The sequence below is a fragment of the Giraffa tippelskirchi genome, chromosome 13 (assembly GCF_054371585.1).
Source record: "Giraffa tippelskirchi isolate mGirTip1 chromosome 13, T2T-mGirTip1v1.2.pri, whole genome shotgun sequence".
In the NCBI taxonomy this organism is placed as follows: Eukaryota; Metazoa; Chordata; class Mammalia; order Artiodactyla; family Giraffidae; genus Giraffa; species Giraffa tippelskirchi.
Window position 1 is genome coordinate 20,965,743 of NC_137287.1, and position 18,600 is coordinate 20,984,342.

Genomic DNA, 18,600 nt, shown 5'->3' on the forward strand with positions numbered 1-18,600 from the left:
GGGGACTCGAGTTCGATCCCTGGTCCAGGAAGATTCTACGTGCCTCGGAGCAACTAAGTCCATGAGCTCCAACTACGGAAGCCTGCGTGACCAGAGCCCGTGCTCCACAACAACAGAAGCCACCGCGGTGAGAAGCCCACGCACCACAACGAAGAGGAGCCCCTGCTTGCTGCAACTAGAGAAAGCTCATGCACAGCAGTGAAGACCCAGTGCAGCCACCATGACAACAAAATTGCTGGACTTCCCTGGAGGTCCAACGGCTAAGGCTCTGTGCTCCCAATGCAGAAGGCCCAGGTTTGAGTCCCAGTCAGAGAACGAGATCCCACATGCCAGAACTAAAGATTTCCAAATGCTGCAACTAAAAAATCCTTCATGCCGCAACTAAGATTGAAGATGCCATGTGTGCTGCAACAAAGACCTGGTGAAGTCAAATAAATTAAAAAAAAAATTGCTGTGTGGATGACATAAAACCAGGCCTACGGGGCACCAGCACGCAGGCGTTGGGGCAGGAGAGCTGCCTCCTCCCTGGGTGAGCTATCTGAGCTTGGGACAGCCCTGCCAGCCATGGCAAGAGGCATGCAGCAGGGCATCTAGAAGGGCTGGGAGAGAACTTCTCAGACTCATCTGCATAATGGAATCGCTTGCAGATCTTTGAAATACTGATACCTGGCTCCCGCCCCCCAGACAGTCTGATTTACTTGGTCTTGAACATTCTCTGGGTCATTCCAAACTGCAGCAGAGTTTAAGAACCACCGGCCTGATAGAGCAGGCATCGGCAAACAGGACAGACAGGAATAGTTTAGGCTTTTCATGTCACAGAGTCTCTGCGGTAGCTACTCAGTTCTGCCGTGGGAGTGTGAAAGCAGCCAGAGATAATATTAAATGACTGAGCATGGCTGTGGGTTTTGTGTGTGTGTGTGTATGTGTGTGTGTGTGTGTTTTCCCCGGGGCGGCGCTGAATAGCTTGCAGGATCTTAGTTCCCGGACGAGGGATTGAACCTGGGCCATGGCAGTGGAAGCATGGAATCCTCACCACTGGACCGCCAGGGAATTCCCAGCATGCCTGTGTGTTCATTTTTGGTTTTGTTGCTGTTTTTTTTTTTTTTTTTTATAGTTTTATTTATTTATTTGGCTGTACTCCATCTTGGGCTTCCCAGGTAGCTCTAGTGGTAAAGAATCCATCAGTCAATGCAGGAGATGAAAGAGATGCAAGTTTGATCTGTGGGTCGGGAAGATCCCCTGGAGGAGGGCATGGTAACCCACTCCAATATCCTTTCCTGGAGGCTCCCATGGACAGAGGAGCCTGGTGGGCTACAGTCCATGAGGTTGTAAAGAGTCGGACACGACTGAAGCAGCTTAGCATGCACATATGCACACCAGGTCTTAGATGGGGCACGCAAGATCTTTGACCTTTTTGTTTTGGCATATGTGATCTTGCTCCCCGATCAGAGATCAAACGTGGGCCCCCTGCATTGGGAGCGTGGAGTCTTAGCTATTGGACCACCAGGGAAGTCCCACAGCTGTGTTTTAATAATACTTTCTTTATGAATTCTGAATTTTGAACTTCATGTAGTTTGCATGTGTCACAGAATATGATTTTTTTCTCTGGATTTTTTTTTTCCAACCACAGAAAAAAACCATTCTTGGCTTATGGACTGCACAAACTTGGCCTTTGGGCCATAGTTTGCCAACCTCTGGGCTGGAGGAATGAATTGAGGGCATGGAGGCCTGGACTGCAGGTCTTCTTTTTCCTGGTATTTACCCACACAATCTCTGAAACCTTAGCAGCACTGGATTATGAAAACTTTATGTTGACAAGGTCCGATCAAGTATTGACTTGGTCTGGCTCTGGGCCAACGACGTCAGATTAGAACCTAAGTCCTTCATTACCCTGGCAGGATTTCAGGGAGCTGCCTTCCAGTGGGCAACTCTGAGCCCACTTCCCTGGCTGGAGATGTCATTGACCCCTAACATGTAGTGACCATTTAGCTTGACCTGCATCATCTTATTTCCTTCTCACTCCTCAAGAGAGAGAGGACTAGTATATGGTATGTGTATTGTTATATACCCATTTTTAGATGAGAAAACTGAGGCTCAAAGAGGTCAGGTGATTTTCCTAAAGTCACAGAGTGAGAGAAATAGAACAGAATTGAATCCATGTCTGCCTGACTCTAGAGTCTGCGCTCATAACCGCTCTGCCATATCACCTCTCAGTAATCCGTCACATCACCAGTCAATATGACACTCAGAGACAACCTTCTCAAGGAAAAGCTTTGGGCAGCACACCTGGGTTCTCTGCATCTCACCTGGCATCCAGACACCAACCAACCTTCTCTGCTTTGAGCTGCAGTCAGATCTGGGGCATCCAAGATAGATTCTGTATCCACTCCAGGAAGAGGGAGGCTAGCACAGCTGCCCCGTACGACTGTGCAGGTTGTACACTGCAAAACTCTTGGGGGTACTGTTCACAATGTATTCTGTGTGAATGACACCCATGGATCTGTGGAGCTGGAGGCTGGACGTGAGATGCTCAGAGTTGCCTGGCATGAGTGGCCTTGGGTGCCCACTATTACTGCCCTTCAGAAACAATTCATCAAAAAGAGAGGCGGCCCCAAAGGGAATGGCACCATAGATGGTGAGGGTTTAGGCTGGTAGCTTTGGGGAGTCCTTTGGGTCTGGGGCAGGGAGCAGCTGGCTCTTACTGGAACCTCCTCTATCCAGTTTGGAAAACTGGATCTTGCTCCCTGATCTCTCTCAGATTGGACTGACCGCAGCTTCAGCTCTGAACTCTCAGCCCCGCTCCAGGTGAAAGGTCCCCATCTCTTTCCTCCACACCCTGCCTCCTTGGAAAGAAAGAAGGGCCCTTGAGTGTTCTCTTTAGTCCTGACCCCAAACTGCCCCACGCCAGCCCTCCAGTGCCCGTTCTCACACACTGAGCAACACCTGCCCCTGGCTACCCAGGGCTGCAGGGAACTCCCAGCCCAAGGGCCCCAACTCTCCCCTTCACTGCTGCCCTTGCCAGAGTGTTTTCCTGTGTTTGCTTTGCTTTTATGATTTGAGCCAGGCCCTGTGCCAGCACTTTACATGCACCAGCACTTTACATGCACCAGCTCATGTGACCCTCATCAGATCCCCAGGAGGCAGGAACTATGATTACTCTCATTTTACAGACAAGGGCTTGGAGAGGTTCAGAGAGGTTAGGTTAATTACCCAAAGTCACACAGTTAGAAAATGTCAGAGGTAGGAATCAGATTTGGGTCTTTTAGACTTTAGAGCCCAATCTTTAGAGCCCATCTTTATCTTTCTGGGGGATGAATGTATCATGTCCTCTAGGTCTGTTTCCCTATGTGCAGGACAGGTCGTGGGTCTAGGAAGCCATGTGGGTGACCATGATGTTGCTGTTGGTGATGATGGTGGTGAAGGAGATGATTATAATAATGCGGATGATGAGGAAGTGGTGGTGGTGATGATGATGATGATGAAGATGATGAGATAAGAGGATGGGATGATAATGATAGAGGTGATGATAATGATGATGGTGGTGATGATGACCATGATGTACCTACTTGATAGGGTGATGGTGCAGACCGCATGATGTAACTCAGGTCAAACATTGCTCACCATGCCTGTTCTATAGTCAGCAGTCTATAAGCGTTGCATCAGCTGAGATCTCTGTACCCTAGACCTCCAGAGTGGGTTCCTCTGCCTTGTTAAACAAACACCCTCCTCCTCAAACACTAGGTGAAAGGCATGAATCAGAGACAAGAAAGGGGGAAAAGGGTAACATTTTTCTCTGTTGGTCTCTCCTGTTTCCTGCTAAGTCTCCATTCTTGCCAACCTCTGAAATCTAGCTTGGCTTTGGAACCAAGTCCCTGGGAGTGAGGCCTGGCCTTGGCAGGTTTCCTGGGTCCCGGGTGGCCATCTCCCCCGGCCTCCAGGGAGATTTGAAGGCTGAGAAAGTGGTGCCCAGGAATCACAGCCACGTGCAAGCTGGGCTCTGGTCTGCCCCCTCTCTGTTGGGGGAGATTAGGGTCTTCACCCACACGGTGACCCAGGGGAGGTCCTGTGGGAGTGACAGCTGAAACTGTATACTCCACTGCCGGTGAGCCAACGGCTTTGAGAGCCATTAAAAATTTCCATTCCTCCGCCACACTCATCTGGAAGCCGAGGAGAGGCAGGGTGAGCTCTGTGGTCAGACTGCTTGAGTTCGAATCCCAGCCCGACCATTTGTTAGCTCTGTGTGACCTTGGGCAAATGACTTAACCTCTCTGAGCCTATTTTCTGATCTGCAAAATGCAGACAACAACATCACCTGTTTCACTGGATTGTTAGAAGAGTGTGATGAGATCACACAGTGAGAGAACTCAGTCTCTCCAAAGGTCAAGTGAGGGAGAGGGGACCTTTATGGTCACTGAACAAATTCTATGCTGTAACCTGGCATGTAGAGCACATTTTGAAGTTCCACCTATTATTATTACTGTAGGGGGAAAGCCACATGGGCCCCACCAACATATATCTGAGCCGTATCTTGTGTTGAGAGAAACTAAAGTCAGTCCATCCCTGTGCACAAGGCAAGCAAACAACATGGTTCCCAGACAGAGCGGCTGCACCTCCTCCAGTGACTGAGATGGTTTTGGGGCTGACTGCAGGGAGGTTTTTTCCAGCCCATTAGATCCTAAGATCCAGTAAGAACACAGCCCCTCCCATCCCAGGCCCAGCCATCAGAGGACCCTAGTGGGAGTTCAACAGTGGGGGTGAGGATGGAGAGGGCCTCTCAGGTGGGGATGGGGGTGGAGGAGTCTCTTGGGGGCTGAGAGATGCGGCTCACTCAGCTCTGGATCACCAGGGCCTAGTCCATCACTGGCAGTCATCCAGCCACCTGTCATTTATTCACTCAACCAATATCATTATCGCGCAAGGAGATCAAACCAGTCAATCCTAAAGGAAATCAATCCTGAATATTCATTGGAAGGATTGACACTGAAGTTGAAACTCCGATACTTGGGCCACCTGATGCGAAGAACTGACTCATTGGAAGAGACCCTGATGCTGGGAAAGTTTGAAGGCAGGAGGAGAAGGGGACGACAGAGGATGAGATGGTTGGATGGCATCCCTGACTCGACGGACATGAGTTTGAGCAAACTCCAGGAAATGGTGATGGACAGAGAAGTCTGGCGTGTTGCAGTCCATAGGGTCTCAGAGTCGGACACGACTGAGCGACTGAACAACAACAAAATATCACTGAGCATCTGCAGATGCTGCTGGGGCTATAGCAGTGAAGCAGTAAAAAAAAAAAAAAAAAAAAAAAACACAGACAAAATCTGTCCCCTGGAAGTTTAAATCCCTGCAAACTAGTGTCATAGGCTTCAGGAAACACTCCCGAAATTATCCCCCAGTGCTGGGAAATGTGTCTGATTCCTCCCTCCCCTTCCCCACCCTGCTCCTCCAGGTTCTGCCTTCTCTGGGCAGGGGGAGATTTGCCCAAAGGGTAGGTCGTCCTGTGGCCAGACTGCCACTCACTGTCATCAGGTGTCCGAGGGGTCAGAGAGGGTGAGGCCCAGCCCGGCTCCTGCTCCTCCAGCCAGCAAGCTGCAACCAACCCGTCCATCCCTGGACACACTCACCCAGGCCCAATTCTGATCTTTCAACTTTCCCTGAATTCTACAGGAGTTTCAGACTTTTCAGCCCAGAACTCTCCTTCCTCAGCCCCACCCTCATCCCTTCCCAAAGCGGGGCTCGAACAGCATTTCTGGAGTTAACTGGAGCAGTAAGAAGGGTGGGGCCCGGGAATGAGGGTCAGTCATCTGCTGGCCACAGAGCTAAGGTGCTGGGCTGCAGGAGGTCCTATTGTCCCCAGTCCACAGGCCAGGGCTGGGACTCAGAGGTTAAGTACCTCACCCACAAGGTCACACATAACTGAGCTCCAACTCCAGCCCGTTTAACTTAACGGTTACATAAGTGAAAGTCACTCAGTCGTGTCCGACTCTGCGACCCCATGGACTATACAGCCCATGGAATTCTCCAGGCCAGAATACTGGAGTGGGTTAGCTGTTCCCTTCTCCAGGGGATCTTCCCAACATAAATGAGTGTCCAAAGAAGAGAATTAAAGTGTCTGGGGGATTTTAATACTTAAAACATGGCAGCAAGGCTCTGGGGGACAGGAGCTGTCTCCCCAGACAGCCTGTGGTAAATCAGGACCTCCAACACCTTCCTTCCACCTGGGAGCACCCAGCACGGGGCAAAGGCATGTCTAACCATTTCACATTCCTCCCAATCTCTAAAACAGCCCTTCCAAGGCTGCCTTCAGGCCCACAGCCTCAGACCCCAAAGGTTCTCTGTGGTCTGTGGTCTCTCTCACCAGCCAAATTCCTCCTCATCGTGTTGCAAACGGCTAAGAAAGGACAATAGTGATCCCCCTGGGGTGCGGAGTAGGGCCTTTCAACCAGGGAAATCAACGAACTCCACACACAGACGCAGGTAAGAGCGGAATTTCAAGAATCAGCTTGTTTGGGGAGGTTGTACTCCAGCTCCTGCTTAAGGGCCGTGACGCAATAGGTGCAGCTGTGGCTCCTGGAGGAGGTGTGCCAGGCTTTTCAGGTCTCAGTCCAGGCCTCGGTTTGGGAATGAGCTCCCCGGCACATCAGGAGGAAGCAAGGCTGCCTGGATTGTCTGCAGGGAAAGGGCCCCTGATCCTCAAGACTCTCGCCATCAGGAGGCACTCGGCGGGGGAGGGAGGGGAAGTTTGGGCTGAATCTGGGCTCTGTTGTTATATCTGTGGGGCCTCTTGGGAAAATCCCTGAACCCCCTGGAGCCTCTTACTGCCCCATCCTTCATCAGCTGGGCTCCTGTTACCTTATCTTGGTCTCCCCAGCTTGCTCCCCTCAACGACCCAGGGAAGTCCTCCAGATTAAGCTCAGTCCCCTGACTGAATCTTTGGTGCTTTGCTAAGAGACCAACCCGTCCATCCTCTGCTGGATTATCACCCCTCCCTGGACACACACACCCAGGCCTGATTCTGTGTTAAAAAAAGAAAAATTCCTCAATTAAAAACAAAAATGCTAAGACTTTCAGGCTTATTTCAAGCCTATTTTCTTAACAATTACTTAGGATTTACCGTGGGCCAGGCACTGCTCTAAGCACTTGACACCTTCAATCCTAGTAACATCCCTAATGGGATGAGAATTATTATTACCTTCAGTTTACAGATAAGAAAACTGAAGCACAGAGAGGTTAACTAACTTGACTGAGGTCACACAGCTAATAAGTGACAGAGCTAGGATTCACATCTATGTAGGTAAGGAGGCCACAGGTTTAGAAGTGCTTCATCTTTGGTGGCTTCCCATCAGCCAAGATGATTTGTCTGACTATCCTGTAATTTCACACTATGGAAATGCATTAAAACTTTTTTTTTTTTTTGCAAATACAAAGTGACAGAAAAATACAGATGGTGCTTTTACAAACTCCTTATATATAAACTCACTCCACTTGAATCTGCTGATTTTAATATTTGATCTAGTGGCTGATTCTAGCTTCCTTATCCTCCTAAACCTGACCTCCTACCTCCTACTTTCAAGAGATGCAGAGCAAGCACTTTATATGGATAAAGTCTTTTAGTTCTTGCAGGATTTCTGTGAGCCAGGTACTCTCTGACAACCCATTTTGTAGGTGGGAAAACTGATGCTTTAAAGAAGTACACACACTTGACCAAGTACACACAGTGGAATCAAGGACTAGAACCAAAACAATCTGATATTAAAGCCCCTGTTTTTTTTTCAATCATCCCTAAATTTTTTCCACTGTGACAAAATGCACAACATAAAATTTACCATTTTAGCCTTTCTTTTGGTAAAGATATACATTAACATCAACATTCAGGTTGAAACATAATTGTCTTACAAAGACTGTAAATTGTAATGTCATCATTGACTTGCCGCATCAGTCCCCCTGGAAGACTTTCCTGCCTGTTTCTTACATCAAAGGAGTAATATCCATTCCACAAAATAAAAATTAAAGTAGCCTTGGCTTACCAGCAATTACACTTTCACTTTTCCCACCCAGCTAATTGTTTTAAAACTAACTTGCTAATATGCTGTTGGTATAGAAAGAAAGTGAAGTCGCTTAGTCGTGTCCAACTCTTTGCGACCCCATGGACTATAACCTATCAGGCTCCTCTGACCATGGGATTTTCCAGGCAGAATACTGGAGTGGGCTGCCGTTTCCTTCTCCAAGGGATATTCCCGACCCAGGGATCTAACTCAGGTCTCCTGCATTGCAGGCAGACGCTTTACCATCTGAGCCACCAGACAATAAATTTATTCATAACAGACGTGAGATAAAGGATCGCCATTTTAACCATTCTAAGTGTACATTTCAGCGGCGTTATGTATTTCCACTATCGTGCAACCATCACCATTTGTCTGTCTTCAGAAAAATTTCATCATCCCAACCAGAATGAAACTGTACCCATTAAGCATGAACTCCACATCCACTCTTCCTCCTCTGCCCCAGGTAACATCTTTTCTTCTTTCTCTCTGCACTTGCCTATCTCAGGCAGCTCACATAAGTGGAATCATACAATATTTGTTCTTTTGTGATAAAGGCCCTGCCTGAAACAGTTAATTTCATTTTTATTTGAACACATATTATATAATTTGGGTCACAGTCAAAGGGGGAATTAACCTTATCTCTAGTATCATGCTTGTTTTAAATAAGGAGAAGGAAGATACAGGTGGCTGGATTTTATAACACTAGCAACTGTACGAGGGGAAAAAGCATCTAATGGGTACCAAATTGTATGCTTCCTATTCATCAATTTCCTTCCCCAAGTCAATCAGTATCACCAGCTTCTAGTGTGCCCTCCAAATCCTAATATGTGTATACAAATCTACACATATGTATGCACATTGAGTCCCTTTTTTAAGTCATCTACTTTATTTTACTTTAAACTTTTTTTCGTATTGGAGTATAGCCAACTAACAAATAACATTGTGATAGTTTCCGAAGAACAGTGAAGGGACTCAGACATACATACACATGTATCCATTCTCTTAAACTCCCTTTTTAAAATACGTACAAATGCACACATACACACACACACGTGGTAGAACACTATACGCTGTTCTGTACCTTGCATTTTTAACAATCCATCCAGGAGACGGTTTCACATTTATTCATGAAGAGCTACTGCTGTCTTTTGACTGACTGCATCATATTTTCTTGCATGGCTATACTGCCATGTACAGCACTTAGTTCCCCTCTGGTGGATGTTTAGCTAATTTCCAATCACTTGCTCTCACACAACACTGAGTCTCTTTGTTCTAACAGAATGTGTCCAATGGGGATAAATTTCAAGAGCTGAAGTGATAGAGACAGAGGATGTGAGCATTGTAAATATCGACAGTTTTCTTAACTCCCACCCTGCCACCCCTGCCAAGGTTGCCCAATATGGGCTCCCACCAGGGAAGTCTGAGAATCCTGGTGTCTCCACCAGCACTGAGTGTTACCTAGCAATCTTGCAGGTGGAAAATAGAATTGATGTGGTTTTGTTGTGCGTTTTTGTTTTCAGAGTTGGGCATCTTTTATCTGTTTGAATTCCATTTGTATTTCTTTTGATGTAAACAGCTGAATCATATCCTCTATTCCTTTTTCCTTCCGTCTTTGAAATAGGTCGTTGATCTTTAATTTGTAAGAGCTCTCTATGAAATCAACTCTCTGTCATAAAAGTGGGATATATTTTTATTAGTTGGAAATGCCTGGGCTTATGAATTTTTGTTTGTTATGGTCATCTCAGTTCAGTTCAGCCGCTCAGTCATGTCTCTTTGTGACCCCATGGACTGCAGCATGCCAGGCTTCCCTGTCCATCACCAACTCCCAGAGCTTGCTCAAACTCATGTCCATCTAGTCAGGGATACCATCCAACCTTCTCACCTCTGTCGTCCCCTTCTCCTCCTGCCTTCAATCTTTCCCAGCATCAGGGTCTTTTCCAAGGAGTCAGTGCTTCACATCAGGTGGCTAAAGTATTGGAGCTTCAGCTTCAGCATCAGTCCTTCCAATGAATATTCAGGATTCATTTCCTTTAGGATGGACTGGTTTGATCTCCTTGCAGAGGTCATGTAGAAATAATTAATTTTTTTGTAGGCAGATTTAGCAACTTTTACCTTTAAGGCAAGGTCCTTGCTTCTACCCATTAGGCTGTCTGGCCTCTCTGCTCTGATCAGCGATTTGAATAAGACACGTAGAGTGGGTCTGCTTCTCCTTCGGAGGTCCGCTACAAAACATGATTGTCCAACCTGGACTTGGGCCTGGACACACGATCTCAAGGCTCTGAGGGAGAAGAGACAGTCCACGAAGGCCCCCAGGCTCAGGAAGTCTGTAATTGAGGGCTTTCATAATGGAGGGGCACAGCTCCTCAGCTGCCTGTGGTATCCTGCCCTGGAGAACAGCTCTTCTGAAAGTCAAATCTTGTTTGCAGACTCTCAAGGTGGGCCCCCTGGAGGCTGTGAGACTAGAAGGGAGAGCAAGGTCTCAAGAATAAAAACCTCAGGACTTCCCTGGTGGTGGTCCAGCGGTTAAGAATCCACCTTGCAATGCAGGGGACGTGAGTTTGATTCCTGGTCGGGGAACTAAGATTCCGCATGCCTCGGGGCAACTAAGGCCTCGAGCCACAACTCCTGAGCCCACGCACCACAACTAGAGAGTCCGTGTGCCGGAATGATGCAGTGAGGATCCCAAGTGCTGCAACCAAGACCGAATGGAGTCAAATAAATAAATATAAAAAAATAAAAACCCCAAAAGGCCTTGGCAACTTTCTTATCTGTAAAGAAATGGTTCTTTCCAGCCTCTCCTGCTGAAGGGGATGTGTTGTTTGGTCTTGGTGACGACAGAATTCTTGTCACCTACTCATTCTTTTAGCTGGAGGTGGAGGCAGGTGGCCAAGGAGGATCTCATTTGAAGGTTTTTCTCCAGGTCAGTGATTCTGCAATTTCAGCATTCAGGAGAACCATCTGAAGAGCTTGTTAAAACACAGGTTGTTGGGCCACCCCTCAGGGTCTCCAATTTAGAAGGTCTAGATTGGGTCTGAGAATCTGCATTTTAACAAACCTCCAAGTGATGCTGATGTTTCTGGTCCAGAGAGATCCACTAGCCCTGGACATTCTCTCCTTGGGGACCCCTGTCTCAGGCTGGGCAGTGGTGTGAGTTCAGGAGAGAAGCCTGGAGCAACATATTCCATCACAATAACAACAGCAACTGCGCTGTGCCAGGGACTGTGCTGAAGGCTGCACGTTCATTCTCATCTCATCCTCACACCAAGCCCACTCAGTAGGCTTCACTAGTACTAACTCCACTTTCCAATGAGAAAATAGGAGGCTCGAAGAGGGAACACGGGCTTTAGAATCAGACAGATCTGGGGTCTGATTTCAGTTCTGCCACTGAACCATAGCCTGAGCTCTTGAGCAAGTGGCTTACCTTCCTGGGCCTCTAATTCATCAGTAAATGGCGACCAAAAAACCTGATTCCTGGGGTATTATGAGGATGAGGGGGAGTGGGGATTACAAGGGCACCTGCACACAGTAGATGCATAAGAAAGGTACATCCCCTTTCCCGAGAGCCTCATCCTTTTCTGTCTCCCCAGATTCATCTTCCTGCCTCTCCTTATACTCTGAGATACCTTACCCGAAGTAACACTGGACTATTGTCACTTCCTAAACATGGTCTACCTGGTCATGCTCCCAGGGCTTTGGAAAGGCTGTTTCCTTCGTGTGGAAATGCTTTTCTCATGCTATTGCTCCAGAGAAACTCCTATTCATCCTTCAAAACCCATCTTAGAAGTCCCCTCCTTTTGTCACTTTCCTTGTAATGTTGTCCTCTTCCTGACCTTGGGCAGAAAAAATATCCAAGATTGCAGCATCTTTTTTGAAGAAAGAGCTTAAAGTGTTACTTTCATTCCTTCTTTCCTCTTTCACTTGTGCTCCCCCAACATTTTATATGGAGTACAATTTGAAACACAAATTGCACTCTTACAGGGATCAGACAACTTATACCACCAGCAGCAAGCATCACCATCATCAACACTTAGTGTATTCCATGCACCTGGCACTGTTGAAAGAGGTTGAGATTTGTTGATTCATTTAATGCTGAAAATAGGGTTTGAGGCAAGTGCCACTTATTATCCCTCTTTTCCATATGAGGAAATCAAATTACAGAAGTGCTAAATTGGACTTTCCTGGTGGCAGTGGATAGGAATCTGTGTGCCAATACACGGGACACGGGTTTGATCCCTGGTCCAGGAAGATTCCACATGCTGCAGAGCAGCTCAGCTCATGCACCACACCTACTGAGTCTGAGCTCTAGAGCCCGTGAGCAGCAACCAATGAGCCCCTGGGCTGCAACTACTGAAGCCCAAGCGCCTGAAGAGCCTGTGCTCTACAAGACAGGTCACCACAATAAGAAGCCCATGCACAGCAACTCGAAAGCAGCCCTGTGCTCTCTGCAACTAGAGAAGGTCTGCACAGCAACAAAGATCCAGCACAGCCAAAAATAAATAAAATAAATAAATATAGTAGTGCACACATGTGAAAAAAATACAAATTTTTAAAAAAGATAAAAATATTGTCCCCAAAAAAGTGCTAGATAATTTGCTTTGATCACACAACTAATCCATGGACTATAAAGAAAGCTGAGTGCCAAAGAATTGATGCTTTTGAACTATGGTGTTGGAGAAGACTCTTGAGAGTCCCTTGGACTGCAAGGAGATCCAATCAATCCATCCTAAAGGAGATCAGTCCTGGGTGTTCACTGGAAGGACTGATGTTGAAGCTGAAACTCCAATACTTCGGCCACCTCATGCGAAGAACTGACTTATTTGAAAAGACTCTGATGCTGGGAAAGATTGAGGGCAGGAGAAGGGGACGACAGAGGATGAGATGGCTGGATGGCATCACCAACTCAATGGACATGGGTTTGGGTGGACTCAGGGAGTTGGTGATGGACAGGGAGGCCTGGCGTGCTGTGGTTCACGGGGTCGCAAAGAGTCGGACACGACTGAGCGACTGAACTGAACTGAATCCATGCCAGAGCTGGGATGCAGAAGCTGGCTATGGAGTCTGAGTTACTAACTGTTATAGTATGCTGCTCTTTATGAATAAGGGGTGGGCCAGCTGGGGACTGTGTCACCCCCGAGGATGCCTGCCCCATGCCAGGAGGCAGCTGAAAGTTAGGGCTGGAGTTGTCAGCTTTTCTGATCTTCTCTTCTCAGGAGGATCCCCAAATCCTAATCTTCCACCTTTTAAAATCTTGGGAGTAAGTTAGAATTTAAAAAGGATCATGGGCCTCACAAAAGCTGTGCACAGGTCTGCTTTGGAGGGACCATGGCTCAGTTTGTTTCTGTATCTTAGCTCAGGGCCAGGCACACAGTAGATCCTTTGTAGGTGTCATGACATTCTGGACTCCACTGTGAGCTGGGCATGGCTCCCATAAGCTGATGTCTCACCCTCCGTCCCACTCAGCACTGGGATTCTCCGCCCTGCACTGGGATGTGGATGAGGTTCCAAACGGTGGCCCTGAGTGTCACCCCCACGCTGGGGCCATCGCTGGGTCTTCTCTGTCCAAGATAAGACTTCCTGCTTTCCGAGTGCTGACAACGTGCTAAGTGCTTGATTTTGTCATCCCACTGACCCACTCAACAGTTCTGGGAGGCTGCCCTTGTCATCATCCCATGTGACAGATGTGAAACTGTGGCTCAGATGCTGGAAGGGAGTTATTGCCCAAGATAGGAAGAGGTGGAGCTGGGACTGTAATGCAAAGAGCTCTGATTCCAGCTTTCCCCAGCCAGCTGTCATCAAAGCTTCCACCAAACTTTGACAGTCCCAGCCCACAGTCTAGGCTAAGGACACTCCCACAGCACAGCCTGGACCTGGAAAGTCTGTGGTGCACAAGGAGGACCCTAGACACTCTAGTCTGTCAGACATGGTTTATAAGTCCTTCTTGTCCTATTGGATGGTGGGGACGGCATAGTGAGTATGTCTAGAGGAAACTCCTGGACACGGGCCCTTATGGGAATTCTGTCCAGTGGGGCCTGGACAGTCAGGGCTTGTGGCCTGGCTCAATCCCAGGCCTTTCAGCTCAGCAATGACTGCAGATAGGGGATTCATTGTTTGTCCTTGTTCACAGACAGAAGGACAGAGAGGTGTATACGTGCAGCTGTGCACGGGTGTATACCTTGTGTATGTGAGCATGACATGTGCATGTGCAATGGGGAACAGGGGAACTTGTCCCCCAAATTCAGATCCTGTTAAGTTAGTATAGGACAAAGAACAAAGAAATCTTATTTCACCCAGAAATGTCAATTTATAGAAGAGGTTGAAATAAAAAACAGTCATCTAATTTTACAACTTAAATACTCAGCAATAGGCAAATCCATGGGCTTCCCTGTGGCTCACATGGTAAAGAATCCGCCTGCAATGCAGGAGACCTGGGTTCGATCACTGGGCCGGGAATATCCCTTGGAGAAGGGAATGGCGACCCACTCCACTATTCTAGCCTGGGGAATTCCACGGACAGAGGAGCCTGGCGGGCTACAGTCCATGGGATGGCAAAGAGTTGGACACGACTGGGGGACTAACACCACCACCATCCGCATATTCACGGTGGAAGACAATGCAGCAGTTAAAATAAATAAGCTAGCTTTATATGCAGCCACTTGGATAACTTTCAAAGCAACGATAACTGAGTGGAGAGGGGTGGCAAGTTGCAGAAGGATGCTGGATGTACTGTACCACTTCTAGGAAACATCCACCCACGTTACTATGTAGCTTACATACTTCCTATGGATACGCATCTATATGACTGCATGGATGTAGGAAAGACCTAGAAGGAACACCCCAAATTATGAAGGCGGTAACCTTTGGAGAGGGGAGGGCAGGGGTTACAGACAAAGGAGATGGGATGAGTGTATATTCCTCCTGGGATCGCACAGTTCAGGAGGCAGGCAGGTGTGGTCATTGGCCATGCAGGGGCCACAGGGATGCTTAGGTTCAGGGAGCTCTTCACAGAAGCCTCCCATGGACTGAGGACTGAGCTGTCAGGGTCAATCCATTGCTTTGGCTGTTCTGCCCTCACTCTGGTGGAGATGGGCGGGTGTCTGTGTGTGTTGGGGGTTGGGGGGGTGGGCAGGGGGAGCTGTCCTGCCCCCTGTGGATGGAGAAGCTCTGCGGCTTCCTCCCTAAACCTCTCCCTGCCTCAGTTTCTCCCTCCAGACTAGACGACAAGGTCCCGCTTCAACTGCACACATTCTGCCCCCAACCCCCCACCCCCACCCGCCGACCCCTGCCCAGCACACCCGTGTTAACTTATGCTTCTCTGGGGAATAGAGAGCAGGGCCTTCGGAGCTGGCCTCCCATCCGCCCACGCTGGGCAGTATCAAGGGGGACACTCATTAAAGACACCCCCGTTCCCCAGAGGCGGGCTGGTCGAGGAGGCTAAGGTGAGTGAGCTCTGGGGTGATTCCTTGGGTCCAAATCTGGGCTCAGCAACTTGTCCTAAGGACCCGAGGAGGCTGCTCCGGCCTCCGGCCCTCAGTTTTCCCCTTTGTTAAATGGAAACACCAAGAAGACACCCTAATTTCAGCAACGCGTTGTGCGTCCAGGCGCCTAGCTCTCAGGTGTCGCTGTTGTCACCGTCCCAAAGGACCTCGCATCCCGCCCCCTCGGTGCCGAGGACGCCGCCGCCCTCTCGGCCGCCCCCGACGGCGCACCTGTCCAACACCTCGGCTCGCATCCGGGGGTCTTGCCCTCCCCATCCTCCTGGGCGGTCGCCCTGCGCCCGAGGCCGGGTCCCAGCAGTGCCGCCGGCGCGAGCGCCGAGCGCCCTCGGGTGGGAAACGGCGGGGCGGGCGGCGGGGAAGGCGCGGAGCCCGGCGTCGCGGTCATACCTGCTTCCCGCGGCGACTCGGGATGCGTGCGGCGGCGGCGGAGGCGGCTCTGGCGGCGGCGGCGGCTCTGGCGGCGGCGGGCCGGCGGCTCTGGCGGCGGAGCCGCGAGCGCGCGGAGACATGGACGGGGAGGGAGCGGGCGGCGGGGCGGGGAAGCCCGGGAGCGCGGCGGGCGGGGCTTGGCGGGGCCGACAGCCGGGCCATCTCACCGCCCGGCTCCCCGCGGTCCTTCTTTCTCCCTCTGCCCCCAAACGAGCCCTGGCCTCGCGCACTCCCTTGTACCCGCGTCCACATTCACGTCTCTCTGGCTCATCCACCCAGACCCTTGCGCACACCCCCTCTCCCGCATTCTCCGTCCCCATATCCAGACGCTTGGCACAAATCCGTACACATAGACCCCATCATCCGTCATCTTCGTGTTCCCAGACAGACCACTGTCCCAACAGCACATACGTGCTCTGTACAGTGCTCCATCCTGCCCCGAGGCGTACCTGGACACAGGGCGCACACCTGTACGATCACGCCCATCGTATCCATACCCGCCGCAGGCACAGAGTGTCCTCAGGGCGATGTGAGGACTTCCATGAGTTTGCATAGGAACCGGCTTCTGCAACTGATTTCCCTGCCCCTCACCGGATCTCTGAATTCCCTCACCCGCCCCTTTGCTTTCTCAGTGACCTTCTGCTTCCTTGTCCTTGGCCACCTGCTCCAAGGTCACTCTCAGATCCCTGTCAGCCCATGAGGGCCCCATCTGTTTGGACCTCTGGCTTCCTCCCAGTGACACCCACTACGCCTGTGCTGCAGCCTCAGCAGCTGCCAGGCTTCCTTCTCTAATCCTCACTTCCTTCCCTCTTCCCATCTGGTCAAAGTTCCAAGGACTGTCATTGCATATATCCATTTCACATGTGCATGGCAAACCCCAAATGTCAGCCCTTCTCTATCCGGCGGTGCTTGCATGCTCAGTTGCTCAGTCATGTCCAACTCTTTGCGAGCTCATGGACTGTAGCTCTCCAGGCTCCTCTGTCTATGGGATTCTCCAGGCAAGAATACTGGAGTGGGTTGCCATTTCCTTTTCCAGGGGATCTTCCTGATCAAACCCACATCTTCTGCATTGGCAGATGGATTCTTTACCACAGAGCCACCACTTAGAGCCAGTTGCTTTTCTTATGCTGCTATAACAAATGAGCACAGGAATACTAGCTTAATACATATGAATGTATTATCTTAGTGTTCTGGAGGTCAGAAAGCCGCCACCACTAAAATCAAGAAGTGGTATGACTATGTTCCTCCTGGAGGAACTAGAGGAGAATCTATTTTTTTGCCTTTTCAAGCTTCTGAATACTGACTGTCTTTCTTGGCTTGTGGCCCCTTTATCTTAAGAGCCAGCAATGCCAGGCCAAGTCTTCTGTGTACACCACATCTGTAATTCTCTCTCTCTTCTACCTCCTTCTTCCACTTATAAGGACTCTTGTGATTACGTTTGGTTTACCTGGATGGATTGTTGTTGTTGTTTAGTTGCTATATCGGATCCGACTCTTTTGAGACCCTATGGACTGTAGCCTACCAGGTTCCCCTGTCTATGAGATTTCCCAGGCAAAAATGCTGGAGTAGGTTGCCATTTCCTTCTCCAAGGGATCTTCCCGACCCAGGGATCAAACCCACATCTCCGGCACTGGCAGGTGAATTCTTTACCACTGAGCCACCACGGAAGCCCACCTGGATGGATAATCCAGGATAATGTCTCCATTTCTAATTCTAACCAATCGTAATTCTATCTGCAATCTTACTTACCCTTTGTCACATAATTTAACATATTAACAGTACTTTTGCCTGGAAAATCCCATGGACGGAGGAGCCTGGTAGGCTGCAGTCCATGGGGTCGCTAGGAATTGGACATGACTGAGCGACTTCACTTTCACTTTTCACTTTCATGCATTGGAGAAGGAAATGGCAATCCACTCCAGTACTCTTGCCTGGAGAATCCCAGGGACGGGGGAGCCTGGTGGGCTGCTGTCTATGGGGTAGCACAGAGTTGGACATGACTGAAGCAGCTTAGCAGCAGTAGCAGCAGGAATGAGGACAGAGACATCTTTTAACTGTTATTCTTCCTACCACAGAGGCAACCCTTACTGGAGAAAATTAGTCATCTGAGAAGGTTTTTGATATTATAAATTTATGAATATCTACAAGTAGAAAGAAGCTTATCATTGTCAGTATTTGCAGCAGAGAAATAATAAAATGTAGAATGTTTGGGGACCTCCCCAGTGGCACAATGGATAAGAATCTGCCTGCCAATGCAGGGGACATAGGTTCCATTTCTGGTCCAGGAAGATGCTACATAGCAATGAGCAACTGAGCCACAACTACTGAGCCCATGTGCTGCAACTACTAAAGCCTGGTCACCTAGAGCCTGTGCTCCACAATAACAGAAGCCACTAAAATAAGAAGCCCCGGCACTGCAACAGAGTAGCCCTCACTCATTGCAACTAGAGAAAGTTCACACAAAAGCAATGAAGACTCAATGTGACCATAAATAAATAAATAAAAAGAAAATGTGGAATGTTTGTTTATGCGATGGAATACTATACAGCACCAAAGAGGAACCTATTCCATCTATGCATATGAAGGTTCATAGACTTCAAAATCTTGAATGGAGGGACTTCCCTGGTGGT

At 49.1% G+C, this 18,600-nt stretch overlaps 1 protein-coding gene across 3 annotated transcripts in view; it reads right to left on the reverse strand.

The window, feature by feature from the left end:
• SCNN1B (sodium channel epithelial 1 subunit beta) overlaps positions 1-16,539 on the reverse strand; it is a 72,516-nt gene extending 55,977 nt beyond the window's left edge. For 2 of the 3 annotated variants that reach the window (XM_081554524.1, XM_081554523.1), the window contains exon 1: positions 15,929-16,059. Coding sequence is in view for 1 of the 3 variants with exons in the window: in XM_081554521.1 (XP_081410647.1) it covers positions 16,420-16,465 (46 nt within the window). In the remaining 2 variants the exon portion in view is untranslated. Of the gene's footprint in view, positions 1-15,928; positions 16,060-16,419 lie in introns of those variants that run through there. The other variant, XM_081554521.1, reaches the window with a different exon arrangement.
• Between the last annotated feature and the right edge of the window lie 2,061 nt (positions 16,540-18,600).